The following is a 22739-nucleotide window of genomic DNA, read 5'->3' on the forward strand; positions in this document are numbered from 1 at the left end:
GACAGCCAATCAAAGCTAAGCCGTGAAAACTGTCAAAACGCGCCCATCTAATCACGTGACATGCTGACATCACACTTCCAAGTTGTTAGGCCATCAGCTATCAACCCTAAACAGAATTCTATTGAGATATATACAACCTAGCAATGAGTTCTTCAGCGGCAGATTGGGAATACCCCGAGCACAGACAATTCGAGCGGTATGAGCAAACAGAGATTTATGTAGAATTAGCGACTTCTCGACTTCTAACGATTCCTCCCTTTCAATTTGCATCATGTAATAACCAACAGCGTTCCAACTCTCGATCAAGTTGACTCCAATGACCGCAAAGGTAGGTCTCATTTCAGCATATAATCACTGTACATATAACATGTAGAGACTGATGTTTCTTATTTCCCATTTCTTAGCCGTCTATGCCGCTCGTGAACAGAAGATTCGCGATGACTGGGTTAAGGCAATGGAAGCTCGCATCATCCGTGACCAACTTTCAAAATGCTACAAGACAGAAGGCGTCAACCACTGTAAGCTGACTAGATGACATTAAATGTCGATTGAAAGAACAGTAAATGCTAATTGTGTGCTTTAATGCCAGACCAAAACTGCCGAGAACTTGCAGACATGTACTTGAAGGCTGTCAAGGAGAACAAGGTTGAAGGTTTCCGTAAGAAGCCCGCTACGGAAGCATAGACAATACATTGTTAACAATGAAAGGTAATTTTGAAATGCGTACTTAATGCTCTATGTCACAAGTTATTTAACCGTTTTTTCAAAAATCTATAGAAATGTTGTACATTGCCAAAGAATTTGATTTATAGTAATAAAACTGGATTACCACCATCACACGACTTGCAAGGTCTATAATTTTTCTAACGTCTGCTATGGTGATCAATATACTTCCACTATTGAATTTCATCTTAGCGACTTTAGTACGCGAAGGACGTAAATAAGATGTGCCTGGTAACTTGAGCAATCATCTTTTTGGGTTGGACTGAAACAAGAGAGAGAACAAGATGTAGCTCTATTTTTACATCTGTCATCTTATTTAAAAATGCACAATCGCATCATTGCTATGATGTGTGCCTTTGTAGAGTATATGAAAGCTTACTAACTGTACGAACTGTGAGCCAAACCAATCTTGTTGTTATATTTTGATATATCAGTACAGGATTTTGATAACATAACGGCCACACCGATGAATGATATTCAAACTACAAAAAAGAACCAATCAATATTATATATTAGCTCTACAAAACCATAGCTCAAGCTGAATCGTAGAAAGTTGGGATATTTGATGCAACTGAATTTGTACCATAAAAACACCAACCATAAGATTAGAACAGCGACGTGGATCCCTTCGCCATTACGTCCTTGTCCCTCCTCCAGCAAATGTCAACGACCGAACAAATCAATGCAGCTCCAGCGATAGACCGCGACATTAAGGTGATGTCACCTTATCAAGGAGGTGCACCCAGTCAAGGTAATAACTAAAAAGAATTGACATAATAAAATGCCAAGCACACGAATCTTAAGGCTGAATCATTCATATTCTACTGATAGTACCAGTCCCTGAGTCCTTTTATAAGTTAACACCGGCCGAAATCAAACAATTATATCAATCACAAGTTAACAAGCGACAGGCTTTAGATAATGCGTAAGTACATTGGCACTCTAGATAATATCAAACGCGAGGATTATAGTCACTACTAAACCGACTGATATCCGCAGTCCATTGAAGACGAAGCAAATGAGAAACCAAGAGGAGAAGGAGCGTATGAAGAAATACCCAAAAACCACTATTCGAGTGACATTCCCGGATGGTCTCATTTTACAAATCAATTTTCTTTCCAGTGAAAAAAGTAAGTCAAGCCGTCTACACTTCAAATTACGAAAGCACTCTTGATATTTATAGGCTATCTTCATAGTTAGTACATTGTATAGTGTAATAAGGTCAACACTTCGGAATTCGGATCGAGAATTCATTCTTTGCCTTCCGCCTAGAAGGCAATTAGTTGATATGAATGAGACGCTTTTCAAAGCTGGCCTCGCACCACAATCCAAGGTGACATTTGTTGGAGCTATAACGCCAAATAATAAAGGTAAGGATGCTTTCCTGTAATGAAATTTGTTCGGGAGAATGAAATCTAACTTATTACAGGCCAATCTGAATTGTCCGAGCAATATCTAAAGCAAGTACAGCAGATGCCACGACCGCTGGACATGACAAACAGCGGTGATTCACAAGCATCCTCCAGCAGCACCCCAGCTAGTACTATCAAAGACAGTGTATCCAAAGCTGTACCAAAATGGCTATCAAAAGGGTTGTTAAAGAAATAAGATACCTATCTTGAAATTTTTGAAACTGTAAATGGGAATTGTGAAAGTTGTATGTGACAAGAGATTAATGGGTTTGCACGTCGCAATTGTGCTCAAGAATGTCTTGTAGTTCGAAAAACTTTTTTCGCAATACCGGTCCTTTGTACATGCATATTGCCATCCATTTTAAACAGTTCTTTTAATATATTACATAGTATAAATTGTATTTTCTCATTTTTGAGCTTTGCCTGCTAATAAGCGTCATACGACTACATGGGTATCATGCGCTACATCTCTGACTGCTTGCTTCTCTGGTCTTACGGTCAATACTAAGCCAAATCCGATAAGCAAGGCACAGGCGGCGATGTAGAATGGCATGCTAGGAATAGTTTTTACAAAGGCGGAATAAGCTGTACCCATAATGATAGGACCAACTAATTGTGCTGAAGCCTCCACCATTCCAGCTACAAAGACACAAAATGTTTTAGTTCAGAGACGATGAGAAAAGAAGACAAAACGTTAATAAATTTTACCTGCACCGAGAACAGTACCAGCTTGTGACGGAGGAACCAAGTGCAAAAGTAAAGACTTGATGGCTGCAGCATACACAACAGCAGAAGACTGAAATATCAAGGCAAAATACATGGTCCAACCTGATTTCGCCAGTCCTTGTAACAGCAAGGCGATGCAATCCAAACCAAGACCAAATTGAACGAGCCAAACATCAAAGCTAATGTGCTGATCCGTGTTCATGTCTTGTCCCTTTCTTCTCTCACCTCGACGCTTTACAAGTCGTTTATTAAGGCGAGAAAGGGCTGGAAGCAGGACTAGTAGGCCAAGCAGCCTGGCCGCATTAGCTGTACTAAGGAAAGCGCCGACGTTTCCTGGTGTCCAATGGAACCTGTATGTAGCAGAGAGTACAATTACCACTTGAATTCCCATAGCTTGCATCATCATCAACCAGTGAGCAATAACGAGGGCGGGTAATGTAAATCTTGATGTGTTTGGACCTCTCGAAACGAAAAAAATGGAAAACGCAGCAAGGACGCCGACTTTGGGTGAGCTGTCTGTTTGAGCGACGGTATCTGTGGATGTACTAGCATGGGGTTCCAGTACTTGTCGCTGTTCGACATTTTTGTTGGATTCTGGTAGGATGAAAATGACAACCAGGAGCCATGTCGTGAAAACAATGAAGTTGACAGTGAAAATAACTTGAATAGTTTGAAATTTCTGCAGAAATGCCAAAGCGAGAAGAGATAAAGAAGTTAATTCATAATCACACGTATTATTGTTATAAAGTAAATAGTGTACCTCCATGATGAAAGCGCCAACAGCTGGGCCAACAGACATGCCACTAAAGAGCTGATGTAATCATAAGCATCGGTACATCAACATTCAAATCCCTGCATTAAGTTATTACCGCTGCTATCAATCGGCCAAAGAGAATGTTTCTATAAAGTATCAAGAAATTTCAGTAAAGGAAAATAGAATTGATATGAAGGTCATGGCTAAATCAAATTACCGTTTTTGAGGAGACGTGGTGTCAGCCACGTAGGCATGTGTGCACATCAGGACCGTGCTTGCTAGAGCGAGAAATTTAGTTTCATTGAAAGACATAGATGACAAATACAGATACATACCGGCACCACCGCTTCCTTGTATAATGGCCGAAAGGAAAAGCATGGCGATGGGTAAAGAAGCTGCGTTTCTTGCGATAAAGATATTGAGGGCAGCTTCCAACATAAAGAACTATGAGCGAGTGTTATGAAATTAGTGGCTCATCCTTTCATTCCAATGTCATTGCGTATACCGAAAAAAAAAATTCCTCACCAAAGCATTGATCATGAAGACGAAACGTCGACCATGTCTGTCTGATAGTGCAGAGTAAAATCCTGTTGTGCATAGTGCTTGATGACGAGATAAAGTTTAGTCAAAATTACAGGTCAGGCTGATAGATAAAGTACAGATACGAAAATAATTACACAGCAACGCAGAACAGAGTTGAATGATGAGCAGAACTCGAGAGCTTATTGCCTGTACAGTCGCATCTGCATCACATTCTTCTCTTGGCCGGCTGAGGGCGAAGATATCGTCGAATACAGCAGTGCTCGGTATATGAAAGGTGTCCTGCAGAGTCTTCGCTTCTCGGCTACAGACAAGGCTGACGACGAATTGAACCAGGGGGGCTTGAACCATCCCCACAAGCATACCAAGGGCGGCACATAGTGGAATGACATAGTAAGCTTTTGCTGGCGATTGCGAAATACTAAGTCGATACCAAGGTTGTCTCGGTTGGGCCGTTGGAGGTTGAAGTAATGGTTGAGTTTCGTCCATTATGTCAGTCTAGTATGCCAGTTGCTGGCGATTGAGATTTCTCGGTGAGGAACAAGTGTAGTGCGGCCCAAGTAAGAAGGAGAGGGAAGTTTTTTAATCGTTTAAAAGTGTCAAAAAATAACTTACCTCATCGACGGCGGACAAAGCCAAAAAAGTTTACCCACTTGCTGCTCAGTGCGCGAGTCACGTGAGCAATATACATCTTTTTGTAATTGCTCGCAAAGAAGTAGTACTGCCCTGATAACAAAGATGTAGGGCAGCACAGCATAGCATATTCAACTTAAATTTACTAACAAATGAGTAATATCAGCTCTCCGTATACAAAAAAAGTACAATATTTTTTATCAATCCCCAGTATTTAGGTTGTTCGTTACAGCCTCTTACAGCCTCTTTTATTTTGTTCCGGTGTTTCGGCGTACGTCAGGATGATTTCACGGTACCTTCCAAGTTGCACGATTATATTCGAATTGCTATCTTCACTTATGAAGACAATACATAAAGATGGAGGATATCTATACATATTACCCGCCAGATATCCATGGCAACTTTGCTTATGCGCGTCCTAATCAGCAGAATAGCTATCTGAAACAGAACAGTGCTTAAGGGGAAGATCACCGATCGCACCCTCGAACTGGTGGAAGGAAGCCACAACTGTTTAGTTTGTTGATACACAACACCTCCATCTAGCGTCAAACACTTAGCCCTGCCGTGTACACAACATCAATTAAATCTCAACAACATATTATCGTACTAAATCCCATGCAAACTGGTATAGTATTCATCAGATATTGTAGAAAGACCAAAGGTGATAGTATAAACAACTTTCTACGCTACGTAACTAAACATATCCTTCTGTCCTTCTACACGTTCAATATACTCCTTCTCCTAAAAGTACAAATAAAGTCGTTCAGTAAACAACATACAAGTGACTCAGTTGATGTATGCTAGGTTGTTGTCGTTTCTCCTTAAAGAAAAAAAAAGTACTCACCAATAAGATATCTATGCATTTTTTGATGTCTGGTATACGCGGCTTGAATCTCGATTGGAGCTGCGTTATAACCTCGTCCATAAGCGTAACGTGCTTCATAGCTTTCCTGGTTTTCATGATGCGAACGATAGCAGCCTACATAGACAAAATAAGGTGGTCAAAACATATATCCCTTGCCGCCGCTAGCTGTTGAAGAGGGATTAAATACAAACCTGCATAAGCAACTTGCGATCCTCTTCAATAGTTTTATGAGTTTCGTCGGACTCGACTTTCTGTTCCGTTTTCATTTGCATGTTGAGGTTTATCTTGATTTTTTTGCTAGAAAAAAGTCATCACAGTTGTAAGTTTTCATTCGTTTACACTAGCAGATCGGCGCTGTTATGTCAACAACATTTACCTCTTAAAGTCAGTATTCAAGCTATATTTGGATCCGCTATCACCAACTTTAGTCCCATTGGACAACAGTAGAATTTTAGCTTTCACTAGAATACTGAGAGCAGGAATGATTGCTTCAAGTGCCAGATTGGTAACATCTCTGAGTTCTTCAAAGGTATAGGTATCTCCATTGTTGTATTGCAAAAGAATGCCCATTTGGTACGCAGAGACCTGTTGACGAAGCCCATATCAATATCTCGTCTAAAACAATTCTGTTACCCAGGTGGAAGTGGACGTAAATGTTACCTGTAACGTGTAGCCAGTTTTCGATGCCTTGAAACAAGTAGCCTTGAGTTCAGCCTTTGAAAGTTGGAACAGCCAATTAAGCTTGCGACCTGAATGTTTGCTTTGATAGAACTTTTGGAATCGATCGTAAGTTTTGACCACCTGCAAAACAATATAATTAGGTTAAATATTGCTAATATGTGAATCAATGCTGGTTGAGCAAACTTTTCTGCTTACATCTTCCGGAATATTAAACGCAGTGGTAGGTGCGGTAAGTGGCCATGATCCAGCACTCAAAACCAAGATGTTGAAGTCTATAGCATTAAAATAAAATAAGTCATCGCGTCGATATCGTCGTTAGGGTATGGTAGCTTACCGTTGAGATCGCTTGGATCGTGCCCTTGCTGCATTCTTTCCTTAAAGTTGTCGTTGAGTTCTTTGCTTAAAGACATGTCGGTGAACATTCTCTGCAGCTTAGATGTGTACTCATAACCGCAGGCCTCTTTGAGTTTTGAAATCATGCTAGCCTCAGCATCATCAGACGCTGATGACCCGTTAACCAGACGTTTGGCAAGCATCTTGGAATAAAACTTCTGGAAGACATCCTTATCCTCAACGTATTTGAAGACGGTCATCTTCGTACATCTTGATTAGTATGGAGTTACTGACAACTTAAATCATCTCTAAGAGACTTACCGTTCCGTTCAAAACATCTTCCAACTCATTTTCTTCCGGGTTTTTGGCGCTTTTCTTTAATAAAGAATCACAAAATCGAGCAAGAAGTTCCGGAGATTTGGAAGTGGATGTCTTGCAAACTTTGTTGCGATTCACAAATTCTCTGCAAGCCTTATCTAGAGAGGCAACAAAGCCAGCTTCACCAGAGAATGCAGTTTGTACCAATTCGTTGTACTTTCTATGGACTTCCAGAAGTGCATCAACATATGTTTTAGGTTCCTAGAGTATTGAGAAGGAGTATTTTTTAGTAATCGGGGCTGGGCAGTAGATATACGAGTTCATACGAAACCACATACCACAGTCTCGCCTTCTTGCTCCGCAATCTTCTCAATTGCACTGAGGCCAGCCTTTTTAACATGCAATTCAAACCGGCTACGCAATGGGTTAAGGCCATCTGGTATCCGAGCTAACAAAGAGTACATTCTATGCAAATCTATTCAACTCGCGAAGTCAGTCAAGAGTTTTGAAATTCGACCGATATTGAATTGCACATATTACACTAACCTTCTTGTTTATCATAGTTAAGAAGATTTTGGAACTCTTCCCAGATGACCTCCGCATGGTTTCTGACCAACACTGTCTCGCACTTGGAAATGAGCTGAAATGGGCATAGTGTGAGTATGTGACACTTTTCGATACAAAGCGGCATATGCTGTCAAACTTACTGGCTGATGCGTGGTTGGGTGCAGGTACATCTGTACACGGGCTTCTTCTTCAGCAAGGCGGTTCTCAGCCTAAAGGCAATGATTGTGTTAGACTGATCAACAAAAAAAGTAAACGATCACACCTGCAAACTGCCTACCTTCTTCATGTAGTCAGGGATGCTGTTTTCGCTGATGAATTTTTCAGATTCTGTCTTGTAGTAGACCTCTGTAGCTTCCACGAATGGAGCTTCGAACCAATTCTTGTAGACGTCCAGACTCAATTTTGATGCATCGTTATCGTCCAAACCCAGGGAGACTAAAAAAAATAAAATTGGAAATGGTTCAATATCGCCTCGATGGATGATTCATATCAATAATTTTTTCCCTTACCAAAGGATTCAACAATGCTTTTGATGAGGCTGGTTTCAATATATTCTCCATTTCGTTGACGTTCGATAAGCTTCAGCACTGCTTCATTCACATTATGGTGGACGTATTTGAACATGTGTCTCTTCCAACTGACCAATGCAAGCTTCAAAAGAAATGAGAATCATATTCAGGTCAAATCAATCCTTATACTACAAATCACTTACAGTATACACTTCAAAAACATCATTCTTTCGGCCTTCTTCTATTTCTCGCTTTACCCAATGGCGATTGAGGTAGCTGAACACATGATGGACATAGCTCGATGCAACAGTGAACTTTTTCCATTGCTTTGTGTAGTAATGTAACAAAGACTCATCCATATACTGCTCGGATTCCTAGATGGCATGATATGTAAGCTACTACAATAGCGGAGAGTGTATGGCATAGTATATGAGTAAATTACCAATCTGATAGCAGCGAGATGATCCTCCAGATATTTGATTAAACGATTGTACAAGTCGCTTCCCATTAAGCTGGCACCTAAGAAAAGGTGGAACAAGTCTGGATTTAGAAGGTGGTTGTGTATGTTACGCAGTAGCTCTGAAGACTTACCGCGCTGTGCCTGATGGTTTTGCAAATCCGTACTATATTGACCAGTTTGAATTCTACTACTCGTACAATAATTGTACACAACTCTATTGAAGACGAAAAGGTAATGTTTAGTCCGATGTCATAATAGACGATAAGTAAATGGGCCAACATGACACATACGTGTATAAATTCATGAACCTGGCATGAGTCAAACCTTCCTCCAATCGGTTATAAATCTGATCAATACCGTCCTCTAGAAACTTCCACGTAGCTTCCAGATCATTTGTTGACGGTAATGGAATCTGCTGTGTCATGGCCGTAGTTCAAGTGAAAGTCTGAATGTGAAAAGGTCAGCGACACCTGTATGGGTGACTTATACATGGCCAAGCGTGAATTAAAACTCAATAGTGACAAAAACGTCATAAATTGGGTGAAAAATTTGATTTTACCGTAGGGAATACAGATGCTCAGCACTACTTTGCACCTCAAGAGTCAAAGCGATAGTACCACAAACAAAAAGGTTCTGTAATTCATGCATAATCTCTTATTCTTAATGATAGTTATAGTACAACGTAGTGTTGAAAGAAGCGAATGTTAGGTTTTATGAAGGAGGATATACCGCTGATTATCTATATGCGAGAGCGTTTCTTTTCATTTTTGTTGCTGTTGCTTGAGCTGTTGCTGAACTAGAACAGTAAGTTTTCGAAGACGTCTGAGGTTGAGCTGTAGATAAACAGATGAAAAAAAAAAAAAAGTTAGAAGGTTTCGTATGTGGTTCGGAAACCGTTATCCTGAATACATACCCAGGCTGGAAGGTAGAAGCGCTCAGCGACCACTTCGCGCGCTGGTGGTATATCAAAAGGTGTTGTCGTGTCGTCTATGGAGACACTGTCTAGCAGAAGAATGTCGTTCTTATCCCCAGTAATGACATGGGATGCCACCACCTTCAGAATCTCGTGACTTATAGGGTTCTTTTGAAAAAAAAAAAAAAGGATGAGATATCAGTCCCTGGGATTTCAGATCTTCCATTCCGTGCCCCTATAGGGAAAAACTTACCTCATAGTCGGCTACATAGTATTGTGATATCAACTTTTGTATCTGTGTTGGAGTAAGCATCCAGCAGACGTCATATATGATCTCAATATCGCCTAGAGTAGCCTGTTGACGATATGTATTGTTTAGCGATGCAAACGTTGGTAGTATGTAAATGAAAACACAAAACAAGAAATGCTTACCTTCTTCAACTGCAACAGCTTGGTTGCTTGCATCAAATGCTCTAATTGCAAAGTACCTTCAGGAATATCATGGCTTTTACACCATTCTTCAATTCGTGTGATATTATATTGAATTTGCATCGCTAATAAGGCACAATTATTAGATTGTTTGTTATGGTTCAGTATGTGGTAAACAACGCAATCGATCTTACCTCGCTTCCATGAACAAAAGTTCTTTCTCATTAGCAAGTCGTTGAAGGCAGATGCACCGAGAAGTTTCAAGAGTTCGGTCAAAACCTGTCGGGACACTGACTGTTCTAGATAATAGCACTTCATGGCTCTCCAGACCTTGTTAAGGAAATTGAGCAAGTCGTCCATAGAATATGTTGGTGAGGATCCGCCGGCCAAGAGTTTGTTCAAGAACCGGCCGGAGTCACTTGTGATGAATCCCGGAAGTGATTGGCTTTCAACAATGGATGGTACAATCATCTTACTCAGGCGTTTCTTCAACTCTTTCATCCATGCATGGAAGACATTGTCCTCAAGACATTGCAATTCGTACTTAATAGTGGACACCATCCTTTCAAATTCTTGCCAGGCTGATGTACGTTTACCATTGCTTCGCATTTCTTGCTCCATAGCAAGTTCTGTATTGCAGATGATAGAGAGAAGCTCGTGAACATTAGAGAGCCAGAACGCACATGGAACAACAGCCTCGTCGCCAGAAAATGCCTGTAGAAAAGTTAGCACAATGTCACTTGTGAAATATCACAGATAACTATACTAAGTAGCTTACCATGCATTGCTTTTGGATAGTATCCATGACCGTCAACAGCAAGCGCTCAGACGGTTGCGTGTATCCGAGCTTCCACATTTGGGTGACACATAAGCCAATCATATGAGCAGGGAAGAGAACCTCCTTTTGCGAAGGAGGGTTCTGAAGGCTTGGTAAGGGCATTTTCAGTTCCTTAATAAGACCATCAACAATTTCCTCCAATAGGTTTTCTTCTTCTGTAAGGATAGTATGGATCTGTAAAGAAGGATGAGAAAATGTCAATGGATGGGCATCCTTCAAATAAACGCATTGTCTTTTATGCATGACTACTTACGCCTTCTTCGGGATCACCATCTGGTTCTTCAACAATACGATCATGCTTGCTACCCAAAAGAGTACTAAAGTGATCAACCGAGGTTGGTCTATGATTCTTGAGATGTAGTTCAGTCTGTCTAATATTGTCAATGGATGTCTTGGGTTTTCCTTTGGTAAGCTCTGCAGAGCTGTTTCGGCGAACTTTTCTAGACACTGGAAGTCCAGATGGCGAGCGACCTCGCCCAGAATTATCTGTTTCCTTTTCAAAGCTGGCAGGGGGAGGAGGTGAGATTCCGCGCATACGATCTGGAGCAGGTGATGGGCTCCGAAGATTGTTGTTGGAAGGCTGTCGTCGTGGTGCATTCAAAGTCTGTGCCAGCTGAGACTTCAGTGATGCTATCTGGCTCTTAAGCTCTTCCGTATTGGCATCGTCAACAGGCTTCTCCATAGCGGCCTTTACTTCTTCACGCAGTTTTTCATTTTCAACCTTTTGTTGCTCCAACTCTTCCTGCAGCTTGGAAATTGTCTGTTCGTGAGATTTCAGCTTTTGCACAACAGATTGATGCTCTGAATGCAAATCGTCCTTTTCTCCCTGGAGTTTTTCCCAGTCGGCCTTGGGTACCTTTGGCTCTTGTAGAGTTGCTTCGTATCCCTTTGCTTTCTTTTCCATTTTCTCATATTTATCCATCCATGTCTTCAATTGTACCTCCAACTGGCTGGCTTTATCTGCCATTTTCTTCTTCTCGTCCTTCTGCTGAGTGAGGTTCTGTGTCAACTCAACCACCTTGCTCTCAAGCTTATACGAGACTTCCTTGAAGTGAGTAACTGATTTCGCTTCAAGCTTCAATGCTAGTAAGGCCTTGCGTGCTTGGCGGCGACGGACACAAGATTGAACAAGTACAATTTGTCTGCGTTGCTTTTGATAATTCTTCCTTGCCAACCTTTAAGAAACGATTCCGTGAGAAAACGTCTTTGCATCCATCGTTCACACACAGATATACGTACCATCCGCGTGCCATTCTTTGAATTTTCAGCGCAGCACCTTCCTGTCGTAGGTGCGTGAACTCCTTACGTGCATTATATCCACGGAAAGCTACATTACATAGATCATATTAGTCATGATGCTGACAGTGTACCATGCAATTCATGGGACCCCTTTTTCATTCCACTCACCCGTTTGAATTTTGACGGCTGCATGTTTCTGGGCGACATACTGTTTCCTAGCGTTGTGTCTTCTCCAGTTTGTTTGGATAGCAATGGCAGCTTTGTTCTCATGCATCCGTTGCAATGCTTTGATTGCAATTCTGGTACGAGCAACACACTGTAATTTCAAAGTCATCTCACGGATACGCAAGTATCTAGAACGGTAAATATATCTTCTAATGTTCTTCTGCAACACAATGGCACATTCGTTCCATCGATCCGCTCTCAGCTTCTCCAAGTATGCGAGCTATGAAGATTACTTAGTATCAGCGGTATGATAGTGAAGCAAAGTATAAGAGAAAATATTCACCTGTCCGGCACGGAAGAAAATCTTGGTTGTACCTATTTGGTACTTGTCTTCATCGGTGATAGACTTTTTCAGAATGGCAGAACACAAGCTCATTAAATCGGGGCTGTTGCTAGGGTCCCAATGTTGAGATGATACCAAGGAATAATATCGGTCTGCAAACTCTTCAAATGTCCAGCGTGAGGGATAACCTGCGCAACTGATTCGAATTGTTTCTAAGACACCGCAAGCTCGCAGTTGTGACAAAACCATGTTCGGTTCGAACTCCCAGGCAACCTTCGCTTCGTTAGGTTTGATACAACGAATGTAATGTACATTTGTTTCTCCAATTGTATCCATAAGGCTGATCAAAGATTGCTAGAACAGAGAAAATTCACGGTTAGTCAATAGGCGAACAAAGAGAGGCTGAAGTCTATAAATGATGATCGATTACCTTGAAGATGAAACCTAACGTAGGCTTACGGGCGATCATGCTCATACGCTTATTCTCCACCTATTAAGGTTTCAGGTTAGATTGAGTGGAGAAAAATCTCATTCATTCAGTAGGTTTTTCACTCACTGGTGGTGGGGGGTTAGCAAGCGCAGCCTTCTCCAAAACTTCGCTAAGGAACTCGAACTCCGAATCTTGTAGCAACTTAAGATGTTCATCTGGCACAGTATCCTTGTTTTTGTCCAAGAATCCATCCGATTCATATTGCACATCATGCGCGTAGTGAACAATGGTAAAGGCTGCGTTTGAAAATCGGGGCTTTTTGAAGTAGTCTTTGAATGCGGGAGTATCAAAGTTTGTATAAAGCTTTTGGCAGTAGGATTGGTCGTTACCAGAAGGCAAGCGAGATTCCTGTATAAGGTGTACAATTTTAGTACCATCCTTGCTAGATCAGAGTAAAGCCAAAAGTCGTACCTCATCAAGAAGGGATAAAATACCCAGCTTTCCTTCGATCATCTCAATACACTTCTGGTTATCGCTAAAATCGATAAAGGTCCAGTTGATCTTCTCTCTAATGTATTCCTGTGATGAAAGGTGTAAAGATCTAGGCGGCTGAAATTTTCACACAGTTGTACGCTCATACCTCTTGTTCCAGCTTGAAGACATGTTGGTTGAACTGTTGCTGGAGCTTTTCGTTTGCGTAATTGATACAAAACTGCTCGAATGAGTTCTTTTTGAAATGTTCAAATCCATAAATATCGAGTACACCAATAAATGTTGAGATAGCCGATATATCAGGTGATGAGAGACTGTCATTAATAACACCAACAAGCCATTCGAATAAGTTGGCATAGATGTATTTGGCAACTGAGTCCTTCACAACATTTGCTTGTGTGGGATTCAGATTGGTGACAATCTTTTCAGAACGAGTTATGATTTGCTTGCGCACAACCCATTTACGAAACTCAGCAGCCTTGATTCCAAGTAGACGTGTAGCTGTCACCAGTGACTGATCTGTTTCGTTCAACATCGCATCGCCACGGCCAGTAATCTGAATATTACCGATATGCAATAGTGCTGCTAATACGCGGAATATCTGCCATTGGACCTGAACCGAGATACCAATGGTGGATAATGAACGCTGTGTCACTTCGAATTCAGAAGCATCATCGACGCCGGGTATAGTTCCAGTGCCACTTTGGTTCAAATAATGAAATTTCGTGAAATCTCCAAGCTCGAAATCCTTCTTTTCATTTGAAGGAATACCAGCACACAACTACCAACAGAGCCATGATCAATGTCCATGCAAATAACACGCCATAGACCCCTTCTTGAATTCATACCTGATAGAAAATGTGATAGTTTCGTTCAGTTTCAGGTTGAAAAATTAATCTGGAACGTTCCAAAAGGTATGTTCTGATTTTGGCACCGATAATATCAGCCGACTCGTTGAATTGGATCTATACCAAAGGTTAGTATTTGCTCCACGCGCAGGCGTATTGTTTCGGTAGTTTTTCAAATACCTCAATGTATTTTCCAAATCTAGAAGAGTTGTCGTTCCTGGTTGTTTTGGCATTACCAAAGGCTTCCATGATAGGATTCGTCGCTTTACAGAAAAATCAATATGTGGTTTTGTCTCAATATGGAATAGTCTTGGTGGCGTTTCCCTACCTAATATCTGCTCTTCAACCTCAGTCATGCCAGAGCCTTCAGCTTTCGCTTTCACTTGGTCGTTGTCGTTGCCATCTGCAGTCGCGAAATATCGCATAATGTACTTTGCGCTAACAGTTTTACCAGCACCACTAACAAAGTATACCAAGTTAAGTAACACCATCCAAATGTTATTCATTGTCAGCGGTTACACGGCAATCCATACCTTTCACCTGAAACCACGATGGTTTGATTTGACTGCTCGCGAATCATACATCGATAAGCGTCTTCAGCGATGGCGAACAAGTGTGGCTCAAGCTCACCGCGTCGTTTTCCAGAGTACTGCTGAATAATGTCTGGTTCATAGAGCGATACTCTATCGAAAGGATTGACAGCAATCAAAACGATACCCGAGTATGTATAAATGATACGCTGCAGGTATCGAGTGCGTATAGTATTCAAAACTAGCAAATAGGGATTCGTCAACGTTGAAACATACAAGGGGCTTCTCTTGAATGATTTGCCCTACCTGCAGGTTCATTAAGATAGCTAAGATTCGTCAAATCATCGGTATATTCCATCTTCGGTGGATTTCGAAGAGGTGGTAGGCTGCTGCCGTTGCTCTTCTCGATTTGCGCAAGTGTTGATTCAAATACATGTTCCTATATGATTTTTTAAAATGTCGTTAGGTGACGATTCAAGAATGTAAATAGATGGTGCTTTCATCAGTCCTCCAAGATTGCATGAATGGCAATTTTGACTTCCTCAAGTGCTGGACATATTTGGACATTCGGCGGAAGGGAGCCGGGATCAAGAGTTCAGATTGTGGGGTAATGCCGGATCATTGGGTCTTCATCGGTGTATCCAGGCCACTTCTTTGTTTTCTAGTACGAAGAAAATGGCTCATCAACCAAAACTCACCTTGTCATCGTTGTCGTCTCGGAACAGGAGTTTAATCTTGTCACCATCCACGGATTTGGAGGTAAGAGTGGCCGATACCCATCCTTCTTTCTCATCAGTGAACCAGGCCTTGGTTCCTTTTGTGAACACCTCCAAAGACTGCTGCGCAGTGGTTGCTGCCATGGTCTTTCGCAGTTGATTCAGGGAGATTGGAAAGCGTGACCCGGACTCGAGTTGATTGAGGTGGTAGCTTTTGCCACATTAAGTAGCCAATCAAATTGCAGAACGCCACAATGAGCCGGGCACTTAATTTTTCAAGTCAAGGGCTCTGGCATGTGTTGGTCAGGAACCTTGTAACCAGACGTTCACCTGAAATCCCTTCCAAGAAAGCAACTTGATGGATTTTTGATTAAACATAGTATCTCTTATACCAGGTATAGCCTTTCTTGACGCGTTATCTGCAAAGTGGTTTTTGGGGCTATTTTTGCCTATCACGTGACACGCGCATAGCTCTTTTGGAAAAATTTCAGAAAACAGACTCAAGAACTCCACTATGGATCAGGTAATGTCACGAAATCGGAAGTAGCAATATATAATATTTTGCTAATCTAAATAATGCATCAGTGGCTGTTCGACAAGGAAGACTTTTCGGACACTCCATCAGTGAGAGACGGGATTGCTACCTCTCAAGAGCAGCATGACCGTGCCAAGGGCTGCAGCTTTATAATAGCCGTTGGGTCGAAATTAAGCCTGTAAGGCAGTGAATTGATCGAATCTAAATATGCGAATCCATTTTAACGTGAAAGTACGTTAGGCCACAAGTTGTTTTAGCCACCGCGACAACCTTTTTTCACAGGTTTTATATGAGGCACTCTATGAAGGAATATCATATTTACGTAAGTATTCAGCGAAACTAGTCAATGAAATTGAATACAGTCAATCGACCTCTGTTTTTTTTTCAACTTTTTTGCATATTATATAGGATATTGGCGCTACATGTTTGTTCTTATCGACTAAGGTGGAGGAAAACACGAGGAAGCTTAGAGATATAATAAATGCTTGCGCACAAAAGGCTCAGAAGAATGAAAAGTTACAATTGACAGAAGACTCAAAGGTAAACCCGAGCAGCAAAATGGTATTATCCAAAATATGAGGTCACTATGCCGCTAACATAGTACCATCACTACAGGACTTTCAGAAATGGCGAAATACGATCATATTTGGAGAGGGTGTCTTATTAGAGGCCATATGCTTCGACATGACTGTGCAGCATCCACACACTTGCCTTATTGAATTCTCTTCAGTCATTGATGGTAGGTTCAAATGGATAAGGGGAAATCTTTTCGGATTATGTCCAACACATTGATTCATTGAAAACAGTCTCCAAGCAAACAATTAGAAAGGCATGGGCTTTTTTGACGCATAGGTAAGGACGACCTGGTATAACTATTATGTAAATCGTCGTAGAAGACTGACAAATGACATGGTGATGCTTTTGACTTTTATAGTCTATTTTTGCCTCTCTGCTTGCTTTATCGACCGGAGTGTATTGCGGCAGGTGCTCTACTGCTAGCTGACCAATATCTCTCTGAAGAGCTGCCATCTCAAGCTTGGGCGCAGATTGGTGTAGATCTTGAAGAAGCACATGGTAAGTGACATCCGCGTGCATAATTATAACCTGGATTTCAAGTAATTAACCTGCATATGCTAGATGTCGCGGCGGCAATCATAGATTATTTAATTGTTAATCAACCCAGACGGCAACAAATATCTAATGGGAGCAAGGTATGTTACTGGAATTGTTGACATGTGGAGAGATATTAATATGACTGACCAAAATTCTCTCTAGCCGCCATCTGAGTACCGACCCAACTCTGAGTACCGACCAAATCCTTCTAACCCTTCCACACCGAACTATGTGTCACAGGAAACATTCTACGGGACTAGCAATGTGTCTCCTGATAGCTAATCACCCTCATTACTTAATGCACCAGCCTACAGCTTATAACATCGAGCTACACACTGTATAAACTGTTACTATACATGGAAACACTTTAAAAAATTGCCAGCATCTTGTGAATATAATCATCCATCAATAAAAATCCAATGTATTAAACCCACCGAACGTCAACAGGAAGTCTTGTTATGGAATTGTAGACATTAGTTTTATTTAGCATGACAGGACCGTACAAACACATTGTATTTAAAATTCACAAAGTTATCACCGCAATATCCCCAGGATTGCTGTTTCTTCTGGTTTAAAAGAATGATACGTCAGATGGTCTAGGGTCACCAATTGCCAGGTCAGACAAAGATTGCTGTGAATGGAAAGATCGATTGCTCTCAGAATTGGTCTCGTTCAGTCCGCATACACTGCTCTCCGTTTCATGTTTGCCTTTAAGAATGGACAAAACACTGAGACCGCTGGATATTGAATCTCTTTGTAAAATAGCTAAAGATACTGCGTTCGAATAAGACATGGACTCAGTATCTTCAGATGTGTATCCATGTTCTGGAACAAAGCTACTGAGAGTCGCTAATGAATCTTGACTAGTCAAGTCATGCGGAGGTTCAGGCTCGGGGATTTGTTCGATCATGGAAGTTGGTCTGGAAAATCGATCAGACCTATGTCGCATGAAGCCTTCCGGAAGTGGAGGGCGTCTTTGCTTTATAGGAGCAATGTTCATACTGGAATCTACGTTGAGACTATCGTGAGATGGACTTTCGGTAATCTCTGCTTTCCAAGACGCTTGTAAATGTTTCCGAATAGTATCGACATCACTGGTGTTTGACATGGATGAGGTAGGAGGGCTGCGTCTTTTAGGACTTCCGGATTTTTGGCTTCCAAATTTCTGACTTCCAGCATGTGTCAAAGACCTGTATCGACGCTGAAATTTGGCGCGTGTAATAGTATCACTGTTGTCGTCGCTGCTGCTGCTATCGTCATCGTAGACTGATCGTTGCAAGAGGAAAGATCGAGGTCGAATTGTTGAAGCAGCACTTGGAGTAGCAGATTGAGACCGACGTTTTGCATCAACAGAACAAACGCTTTGTCGTTTACGTCCGCGTGATTCAACACTTCTGTTGCTGTACCCTGAGTGGCGCTTAGGTCTACTAATCCCAAAGTCATCGCATGCGTGTCTCAATTGCTGGGTCAATGAACTTGATCGGTTCCTTGTTTTAAGTACCAAGTCGTCATGATCTAGGGTTATAAAAGGAACTTCCTCATCTTCCGGTGATTCATTCCCGTCTGATTGTGCGCCTATGACGTTCGAAGCAGACATAGAACGCTCTATAAGCGCCGCTTGCATTCCTTCCAGCATGGTAGGTTCTCTGTGTTTACGTCGAACTGAATTTGGGCAACTGGTAGTGGTGGTTGTGGCGGACGAAGTTCCCAAAGCCGATGTACTCTTGCTTCGAGTATCACCATACTGAGGATAGAGCTCAGCTAGACTTTTGTGCTTTGCGTCGTCGTCAAGATGAAAGATTTTGTTGATGTGTTCCTCCGTAAAAATGGTTGATCTAGTTTTCGATTTTCGCGAAGCATGTCTGATGACTTTGTGAGCTTCAACAGCAGCCCTACTGTTGACAGTATTGGTCGATTTGCCTTTAACGGAGATGGTGGATTCTGAAATATGGTCTGAAAAAGAAGAATCTGTAGCCGGCCTGAAGGGTTCTGCTTCCATTATGCTGTCTTGAAACGTGGAACTGCTCGGAAGGGTGAAGGGCATGCTGTTGAAAGATGGCAGCTTTGGAAGTGACGGTATGGAAGGCAGCGAAGTAAGCAAGGTTCTGGAGCTGATCAGGTTTAATCTTCGAAATGAACTTATGGAAGGGAGCTTTCCGGTGGTGCGGATATGGCTTCCAGCGCTTTCGATATCAGATAGGCGGTCATATGTTATTTTGTTGGATTCTCGTTTGTATTGATGTATATCATGGCCCAAATCAGTGTCAGTTGCGTATTGATCACTGGTCATGGTTCCATTACGGCTGACTGCCTTTTCATTTTGCGACATATAACTGTGTTCAGTTGGTCTTCTGCTATAATCTGAGTATTCTGTGTTGGTTTCCAGTATGCGTCCCATAGCTTTCTGGCGATTTACACTACATTTGATGATAACTGAAACTAATGCTAGCAATGCCGCCGCAATAGCAATGGCGGCGACAGCAATAGACCACTTTGGGTAAATCTGAGATCCGATCATAATGTCGTTACTGCTGATGGTATTTTCACCGTTACAAGTTGTCAGCATTGAACAATTGTCTTCGTCAACTGACAATGTTGTAAAAGTAGGATTGGTGCCGTTGATTGCCTTTGCTGAAGTCAAAACAAAATTGGCGACAAAATTTGGATTGTTATCAGATATGCAAGATATAGTGTTGATTCCGTTCTCTTTCGTAGAAGCTTTTACTGACTGACAGTTGAAACTTTGTCCAGAGGTTGGATCTGCTGTCAACAGAAATGTAGACGGAAATGATAGTAGTGTATAGTAAGTGCTGGGCTGACGGTTGTAGCGGCTATCGCTGGCCAGTACGCTGATATTCCAAGTATATGGAGATACTTGAATAGAGTTTTGTTGAAAGCAACATCCTAGAGAATAATATACATGTATTTTTTTGTTCAGTTGGCATTATGTTTTACTTAGATAAAGAGCATGCAACACTAAGTATCTCCTGTTATACCTGCCAGTACCAATCCTATCTGCCAAAGCAACAGCAATGCTGTAGAAACAAAAAGAATCATGATGTATACTCTCAAATTAAAGGATTGTGGAGCGTATTAAAAGGATTGTATTATATGAGGGAACGGTAAAGTAATAAAAGAAAGTGAAAGGGTGTTAATTTTTTTTTCTCAAAGTTTACTAAAGATAATACTCTTGGGCGATCTGTATTGGGACCAACTGTGAGGAAGGAGAGTGAGCCAAGCGCTAGCAGATGCATAGTTACTAATTCTAGACCAAAAATTATGGAGAAGTGCAAAGGAGACGTAGCCGACTTCACTTAGGGGCAGGAAAGATGCCGTCAAGGGGACGTCGTAGGAGATGATAAAACTTGCTCTTTTCTAATTTCTCCGCACAGCTTACTCCTCACGTACAAAATATACAGTGGGTCAAATTGCTATTGACATATATATCTCGATCGTTGTCAATGAGGATCACCTCTAAAAAACAAATGTTGTCAATAACAATATAAGTTATCCAAAATGGCGTTCGCTTGACGGAAGGACTTGTATGCTTGGCCATATTTCTACGTGCATTTTACTGAGCATCTTTCTTTTTGTTATCTAAACCAGCTATTCAAGCATAACAACTGCTTCATTACATGGTCAATGATCTCGATTACTACCATTTCTTTATTGATGTTGTTAAAAAAAATGCAAAGTAGATCAATTGACGGGGGAAATAGAACGCTTGAGACGGCAAGAACAGCAGGTCCCTGCAGTCTTTATGTCACAACACTGCAACCATTTAACGGTTATCTTTTACTCCAGTACCATAAACATTCACTTTCTTTCAAATTTTTACGTCAATGAGTAGGAGGCAATGCAGCTGGCCTAGAGATTAATCATGTTCATTGACTTTGCTGCTCTTGTTTACAAGGAGGTGTGGGCTTGGTTTGGTCTAGATCCGCAGGTAACAATGATACTCGCGTCCTCGGATATCAGAGGTTGTACAGCATGCAACTGTTTGGTTACCCTTTGGATTAAGTCCTTTACATATGGCAACAGCAATATGAAGAAGTTGTAGACAATTACATAGATATCAGATACTAGTGATGGTTAAAGAGGACCTATTTGCCGAACCAGCTATGCCATAGGAACATTTAGAAAGTTATTGTTGTATCTCGGTTTTACCGTAAGGTAACTATTTCTTATTCCGGCTACAACAGTTTTCCTCCGTGAAAATTGCCAAAACACTCTGCTGCGGATGTGGCACAAGTCTTACTCTTCGTCCCGGGGCATCAGCGAAGATAAAAATGCGTCGAAAGTCTGGAAGGACTTCTGTAGCCTCCTGATATATCGTGATTAATTTCTGATATGAATTAAAGCAGGGATGATGCGACTAATGAAACTGTAGCAGAGGGTGGCTGGACGTCCTTCCGTCGAAATGGAAGCTCCATTGGCAATTCCTTTCCTATTACACCATATTGGCTCATTTTTATTTGCGCAACGAGCAAGCAATTATTAAGATCTTAGGTTGCGCGAACAGGTGATCGGAGCCTTGTGGATTTGGTTCACTCACCATGGTACATCCTATTTTTCTCACCCGCTGAATGGAAAGTATATAAGTGGCCATATATCCCCCGAAAGTTTGTGTTGATACTGTCAAATCATCATGCAAAAAGTTGCGTTTTTCCTAGCTATCGTCTTGTTCATCTTTACATACTCTAGTGAAGGTAAAGCAAACTTGTATCCTATGTACTGTTTACCCGAAATTGATTACTTGCTTAACATTTCTGATAATTTATAATTGCAGCTGTTTGTGTGTCAAACTGCGCAGCATGTTATAGCTCGTGCACCTCTGCTTATAACAAATGCTACAACAAGTGTCTTTCTCCAGGCTGCAGAGACTCTTGCTCATCTTCCAAGACATCCTGTATATATGCCTGCAACCATTTGCAATAACTTTTGGGATCAATCGGTTTCTTGACACTAAACCTGCGGTACCTTGGTACCAAATTCTTTGCCCAAATTATGCTTACTCTAATAAAAGTAAGGACACATTTTACTCCTACATGTTTACCTGCAAATGTGTCTGTCCCAGTGTAGTGGTGCCTCGTCACTTCCTTCGATGTGATTGAGTTAAAATAAGGCCAAAAAAAATTACCTCTATACAGTAGATTTAATCTCACCTCTTCAAAATATTTAAAAAACTGTGTCGAAGTTATATCGTCGCCCAAAGTGAAGTTGCAGTGTCCTGTGATATGGCAAGCGGCCCTCTTACCTTATGGCGTTGTAGATATTCATTTTGTTTGTAAGTATATAAAAGGGTACGAAAGAAGACTACAGTCCTTTTAGAAATTATTTGCGCTGACATCATATAAGTTTAGCTTCGTATCAAAATGTTGAACTCTGCCGAAAAATTAAAACGGATATCTTCCAATATACGATTGTTTTCTTCGAATATGCACCTCTGCCTACCACAATATGAGCTGACTGCTTATTTGCCAATAGCAATTTCATAAAATCATGACACACTCTAAGATAGAGAAATCAGTCCCGCTGATCTTGAACATATATCATTCTTCACTTGTGTTCACCAATGCTGATATCTACATCTATTAATCAACTTTTATATCTCGCATCTTCAGCAG

General features: G+C 41.3%; 5 protein-coding genes across 5 annotated transcripts; 2 read left to right on the forward strand and 3 right to left on the reverse strand.

The window, feature by feature from the left end:
* The first annotated feature begins 14 nt into the window (after positions 1-14).
* K450DRAFT_223855 (uncharacterized protein) lies at positions 15-909 on the forward strand. The gene is made up of 5 exons (XM_051586120.1): positions 15-196; positions 288-328; positions 405-518; positions 590-708; positions 778-909. Exons 1-4 carry the CDS (start codon positions 144-146, stop codon positions 682-684), a joined length of 303 nt encoding a protein of 100 aa, XP_051448475.1. The 5' UTR covers positions 15-143; the 3' UTR covers positions 685-708; positions 778-909.
* A 1590-nt stretch (positions 910-2499) lies between these two features.
* Positions 2500-4751, reverse strand: K450DRAFT_223868 (uncharacterized protein). The gene is made up of 8 exons (XM_051586121.1): positions 4281-4751; positions 4141-4217; positions 3951-4059; positions 3833-3893; positions 3731-3761; positions 3622-3672; positions 2844-3540; positions 2500-2774 (listed from the first exon to the last, which is right to left on the reverse strand). Exons 1-8 carry the CDS (start codon positions 4642-4644, stop codon positions 2572-2574), a joined length of 1593 nt encoding a protein of 530 aa, XP_051448476.1. The 5' UTR covers positions 4645-4751; the 3' UTR covers positions 2500-2571.
* Positions 4752-5349: 598 nt separating this feature from the next.
* On the reverse strand, positions 5350-9010 carry K450DRAFT_223875 (uncharacterized protein). Its single transcript, XM_051586122.1, has 17 exons — positions 8812-9010; positions 8653-8735; positions 8504-8580; positions 8265-8435; positions 8062-8203; positions 7830-7987; positions 7693-7761; positions 7532-7625; positions 7324-7460; positions 6989-7246; positions 6669-6927; positions 6530-6606; positions 6314-6454; positions 6030-6238; positions 5845-5950; positions 5633-5767; positions 5350-5529 (listed from the first exon to the last, which is right to left on the reverse strand). The coding sequence occupies exons 1-17, from the start codon at positions 8943-8945 to the stop codon at positions 5470-5472; spliced, it is 2310 nt and encodes a 769-aa protein (XP_051448477.1). The 5' UTR covers positions 8946-9010; the 3' UTR covers positions 5350-5469.
* A 51-nt stretch (positions 9011-9061) lies between these two features.
* On the reverse strand, positions 9062-15633 carry K450DRAFT_223883 (uncharacterized protein). The gene is made up of 20 exons (XM_051586123.1): positions 15447-15633; positions 15055-15187; positions 14752-14989; positions 14547-14677; positions 14399-14481; positions 14219-14335; positions 13519-14151; positions 13350-13457; positions 13005-13286; positions 12879-12938; positions 12449-12802; positions 12109-12385; positions 11941-12028; positions 10955-11876; positions 10642-10875; positions 10058-10577; positions 9867-9988; positions 9688-9789; positions 9435-9602; positions 9062-9354 (listed from the first exon to the last, which is right to left on the reverse strand). Exons 1-20 carry the CDS (start codon positions 15606-15608, stop codon positions 9283-9285), a joined length of 4806 nt encoding a protein of 1601 aa, XP_051448478.1. The 5' UTR covers positions 15609-15633; the 3' UTR covers positions 9062-9282.
* Positions 15634-16002: 369 nt separating this feature from the next.
* Positions 16003-17550, forward strand: K450DRAFT_223892 (uncharacterized protein). The gene is made up of 7 exons (XM_051586124.1): positions 16003-16177; positions 16240-16321; positions 16408-16539; positions 16615-16738; positions 16806-16851; positions 16934-17073; positions 17137-17550. The coding sequence occupies exons 1-7, from the start codon at positions 16041-16043 to the stop codon at positions 17229-17231; spliced, it is 756 nt and encodes a 251-aa protein (XP_051448479.1). The 5' UTR covers positions 16003-16040; the 3' UTR covers positions 17232-17550.
* Positions 17551-22739: the final 5189 nt, after the last annotated feature.

This window comes from Umbelopsis ramanniana (genome assembly GCF_025399195.1).
Source record: "Umbelopsis ramanniana AG unplaced genomic scaffold K450scaffold_5, whole genome shotgun sequence".
NCBI classification, from domain to species: Eukaryota; Fungi; Mucoromycota; class Umbelopsidomycetes; order Umbelopsidales; family Umbelopsidaceae; genus Umbelopsis; species Umbelopsis ramanniana.